This window comes from Eucalyptus grandis, chromosome 1 (genome assembly GCF_016545825.1).
Source record: "Eucalyptus grandis isolate ANBG69807.140 chromosome 1, ASM1654582v1, whole genome shotgun sequence".
Classification (NCBI taxonomy): Eukaryota; Viridiplantae; Streptophyta; class Magnoliopsida; order Myrtales; family Myrtaceae; genus Eucalyptus; species Eucalyptus grandis.
Window position 1 is genome coordinate 22,596,830 of NC_052612.1, and position 5,213 is coordinate 22,602,042.

The window sequence follows — 5,213 nt, forward strand, 5'->3', positions numbered from 1 at the left end:
CGTTAGAACCAACTCTTTTGAGCAAGGACCAAAGGTAATGTGATTAGACTCCTCATTTCTACGTGCTTTTATTAAAATGCACAATAATGTTGAGGAAATACATGTACGGATATTTTTGCTTTCGCTGCGAATCGTTTTGATTCATTTTTACCTATTCATATGGTCTTCTTTTTTGAAACAAATCCCAATATGTCCATAGTCTCGTTTTTCGTTCTTCTCTTTTCTCTCAAGCTCGTGTTCCAACACACTGATCGTGCACCGAACGCCCGGCCCTCGATCACCGTCCTCTTCACAGCTTCCATCCCCGGGATCAGCAGGGCACCACGTGCGGAACAGCAGCCAGGCCGGGGCGCTCGTGGCGGCGGTGCCGCAGGGGGGGAACGTGGAGGGGTTGGGGCTCTTGGATAACTATCTAACGTAATGCACTGTCAAAATATGCGGATAAAATCAAGACTCACATCATTTCACATTTATACATCTCTGCTTATTTTTTGATATACCGAGCGCCCGCAGCAGATGGGAGAGACCTTGAAGTGCTACTCCCTCTGAGGCTTTTGGGGCTTGGCTCCCGTAGAACTAGCCTGACCATCGCGGATAATATCAGGGCATGACTTGGCTTTGACAAATAGAGGACAGTTTAGGCCCCGGCCGATGTGACAAGAGAGGAAAGCGTTTATAAGGAGTGAGAGTTAGGACATGACGTGACTCGTAACAGAGTTCTAGGACGGTAAAGGGCCAGGAATGGACTGAATCACCCTTCATAGTGGGAGAACATTGGTAGGCTATATGAGCCGCTGCTGACGACGACGCAAATACTGTAAGCGGGAGAGGCTTTCTAGAACGATTGACACTCAAAATCCATTTCCAAATCATCACCATCTTATATGATCGCTTGAGTACTTTCTTTGGAGGCTTGGGGTACGCGAAACAGACCGTAGCCATATTTTCATCACCAGGCTCAGAGGAGCTTTGATTAATCATTTCACAGGACGCTTCAGAGGGGAGCGAGACAGAGAGAGAATGGGAAGCTTTCGTGCATGGCGCAATCACTTTGTGAAGGAACAAAAGTTGGAAATATCTATTTAATAAACCCTTTACAGATTGATCAATAAGGTGGCTTGTATTCTCTCCGACTATATGCATTTTACGTACGAAATAAAATCCAGAGGAAGCGAATCTAGGCATTATCAGCCGTGTTACTAGCAGCCTCCGACTCCGATTTATGTCTTCCCGTCGCTCTTATGTAGCAGAACACCGCCACCAAGAATGTCGTGGCGAGGCCGCCGAGGATGACCCCGCCACCGGCCACAGACTTATCCGCCGACGAGTGATGCTTCTGTTTCACCAAAAGGAGCTCTTGCTCGACCAACGAAGTCGGCGACAGATCAGAAGAGCTAGCCTCGCTTTGAGCCAGGGCACGAGACGGGCTTGCGCTCGGCCCTCCGAAGGCCATCTCAAGTCTCATTTGATGTCTCCCAAGCTTCCGATTCGTCGTCTCTTGGGCCGCTGTCAGCGTTGCGCCGCGGACAGCTGAAGTCGAAGAAGAATCGGGGGAGTCTGACTTCAAATCTGCCGTCGCGAAAACCAAAAAAGCATCAGCCATGATGAAGAAAAGGAGGAGAGATCTTGCCATTGCTCTTTGTGATGAGTGATGCTTTTTCTCTTTTTGGGCCGATGCTGTTGTGGAGGAGATTGATAGATTTGGCTAGAGCTCTGATCCTTATATATAGTCCTCAGGCAGCGTTGCGTTGTAGAAGGGATTGCCCAATCGTGTGGTATGATGGAAATTTCCTCCCCTTTGAGACACTGCACGACTTGTTTATTGATTATTTTAACTTTTGTCTTAATGGGGTTGTCTGTGGAATGGGAGAAATTGAGGGAGATACACGTGTAGGGTATAAGTTAATTAGGGATACAACTAAGAATTTAAGCAGGGGGAGACAAGATCTCTATTATGTTTATTGGTAAAGAGACATTATATTTAGGTTGGACAAGAGATTAAATTAAGAAAAATGGAAGGCATCGATGACCCCATTCAAGCTTTTGTTTAACGTACATTTTTTGAATTTTCTTGAGATCAGAGAAGGTGATAGGAAGTTACAAATTTACTTAGCGCTGCAAGAGCTTTTAATTTCGCTAACCGTCACTTCGTTTTTACGTCAAACGCTGTCTACATCCTTCACCTTTTGTTCTTCAGATCTGTGAATTAGGTCTCACTGATTCTCTGAATTTTATGTCCGATTAATTATTTAAAGAAATGGCACGTGTAAAGGGATAATTACCCGAAAAAGTCTGCTTTTAGTAATTGGTAACATTTCGAAGTAGAGTAGTCATCTTTCGAATTTTTACACGTCTTCTGTATTTACAAATGTCGACGGTCTTTTTCTCTTCTCTTTTTCTTTTTGCCAGAAAAAAAAATGCACCCACGGTTTGCGTGTAAAGAAATATACATGTTCTGTCAAAAAAAAAAAGAAAAAAAAGAAATATACATGCTTGTTTTCATCTTTAACGAATTTATACACACAATAGATAACAGATGTTCTTTTCAATCATGCACAAACGAGAGTTCGTCGACTCATTTTTTAGGGCGAAGTAATGGCGAGAAATGGGCTAGTGGCAGAGGGGATCATATATCATAGTCCTTAAACTTTTTACTGTCCCTGAACTTCATTTTGGTTTCATCAAATTCTAAACCTTTTGAAATTGTTATGCCACATCTTCAACCTCATATCAATTGGAAGAGACCCTTTAAAGTTATTTGTATGTTAACACCAACCTTCAAATGGTCACTGGTTACTCAAAGTATGCCATTTGGGGCTAGTTCTTCATGGAATGAGCTGGGTCATTGTTATAGATGGTATCAGAGCTAGTCTCACAAGACTAGTGCCTGATGCAGCTTGTAGAAGATTTTTAAGACGGCAAAGGAGATCGGAATGCACCTAACCCACGTCGAATTCTACAAACTGACATTGACGATGATGTTAGTTATTTAAATTTAGTAGTTTGTGACATCTTATGTGCTACATGGAGATAATTATTAAAAAAAAAATCTAAACTTAATTTGCGAATGCAAATTTAGTTATAAAATTTTCAATTTGACTAAATTAATTCTAAACATTCTGATGCTTTGCCAATGTAGTCCTTTAAGCCAAGTTTGGCCAGAAATCTCAATTGTGGACTTTGACCATCCTATATGGTACTGTTGTTATTGACATAAACAATTTTTGTATATATATATATTTTAATTTATAGATTTTTTTAATAAAATGTTTGATGTTTCTCTTTTCTTTTCTTTTCTACAATTGGGTCCAATGACCCTTGTCAGCCAACGATCGAATAAAAAGAAAAGAAAAGAAAAATGAAAAGTTACAAAAATTTAGAAAAAAATTAAGCAATTGCAAAAAGTGCTATATCAATAATTTGTCAGCAAAAATAGGCCGAAATAACTACATTGGCAAATCGTTAGAATGTTTAGTATTAAATTGACTAAATTGAAAAGTTTTACATTGAATTGGTATCTATACAATAAATTTAGGACTTTTATGGTAATTTTTCCATGCCACATGCGTTGGAATAGGTCCTAATGAATGGTTCATAAGTTAGCACTTCTATTGGGGGCCTGAAGGGGGGTTTCGTTTCATGATTATTTTAATGTTTTCTCATCGAATAAAGACAGACATCTCATTATTTTGTTCCGTTATGATGTTTAACTCTATGAAGAATTTCGAAAATAAAAGTTATGAATTTTGCATCTCTCTTCAAAGAGAGGACATGCCAGACTTCAAAATGTGAAATTAATGTCCACTATAGTGTGGTGTGTTCGTCTCAGTCAGTAGTATTATGTTAACTATATAAAGATCGGGTTGATAAACTTTTACAAAGTTTAAGGGTCTATTTATTCAAGAGAAAAATATTTTTAAAAAATATTTTTCGACTTATTGGTATTTGAATAATGAAAAACTAATCGATTTCTGGAAATCGTTTTTCATAAATTGGAAACAGAGATTGAGAGAAGATAACTTCCCCTTATGATAAAAAAAAAAAAAAAAAAAAAAGCACTTTCCCTTAATTACCAAATAAATGATAGCTAAACATTTTCCTTAAAAATGATTTCCATTGAATATATTTGCCTATGTCATCAAATTTTCAGTGAAATAGATGCATCCTAAAAACACAAATCATTTAGTGGTCTAAATGCATTTGTTATAGCTCAACCCGTTTATTAATCTTCGGCGGGACAAATAATTTCGCTTCTAAAGGTTGGTTAACGGAAGATATGATGTGGCTAGTTCTTGCTTAGAGCATGTGACATGCAATGATGAAGAGATCATCGTTCCCTAATCGTATTGATTCGTTCGGTGAATTGGTGGCATAAGGAGGACAAAAGCCATGCACGCCTTGCAATTTGTTTTTGGGGGGTTGGGGGGAGCATAGGATGGTTAGGAGTCTGTCTTTTGTCCATGGGTGGCTCTGACCAAATCATTCACGTCTGTAGAAGAAAATAATTGGTGTTATCATGTGCATCGGGTCTTGTTTTGTTATCACCTAATTTAGAAACAGATAAATTTTTAGAGCATACAATCAATCTCACTTTACTTGGTCACATTTACCCTTTCGATGCTTGAAATTCTCCTTATGGCAAATAAATATGAGGCTCCAATGAGAGAGAGAGAGAGAGAGAGAGTGAATAATGCACAACGGCATTTTGGAGGGACGATAATAAAAATTAATCGATGTTTACAATCACAATCATAAAGAGTCATCACGCGCATGTGATAGAGAGAGATGTGTGTTTTGTGGGGTGGGGAGGAGCTGGGGGCATCAACATTTACAAACTCATGCAGATCTGGCAAAGGCCTCGCCATTTCATCAATCTCTGCATTACTAAAACACAAGTTTATCTTTTTTGTTCATCTCACCACCTCTTTCCTATATCGTAACACAGTTTTCCAGCACATCAAACTGACCCTATGCTAATCGACACTTGGCTAAACTATGTGCAATTCGTCTGTGGAAGACATGTCATCCTGAAGAGTAGCCATAGGTGCCATCTTTTGTACGAAATAACATTGGCAGGGAGCGACACTGGTGTCCACCCCATCTTAAACTTATTCCAATGCTTGTTGAACCAAATGAATACATATCTCAGCTTGTCCCAATGCCGATAGAACCAGCACGATATACAAGGAACAAGCATATTCTAAACCAGGAAT

General features: G+C 39.4%; 1 protein-coding gene across 1 annotated transcript; it reads right to left on the bottom strand.

The window, feature by feature from the left end:
* Nucleotides 1-1,102: 1,102 nt before the first annotated feature.
* On the bottom strand, nt 1,103-1,677 carry LOC104433073. The gene has a single exon (XM_010045710.2). It carries the CDS (start codon nt 1,631-1,633, stop codon nt 1,178-1,180), a length of 456 nt encoding a protein of 151 aa, XP_010044012.1. The 5' UTR covers nt 1,634-1,677; the 3' UTR covers nt 1,103-1,177.
* Between the last annotated feature and the right edge of the window lie 3,536 nt (nt 1,678-5,213).

Bases quoted from the DNA above. Each gene is read 5' to 3' on its own strand.
- LOC104433073 (XM_010045710.2), bottom strand. From the start codon at position 1,633: ATGGCAAGATCTCTCCTCCTTTTCTTCATCATGGCTGATGCTTTTTTG.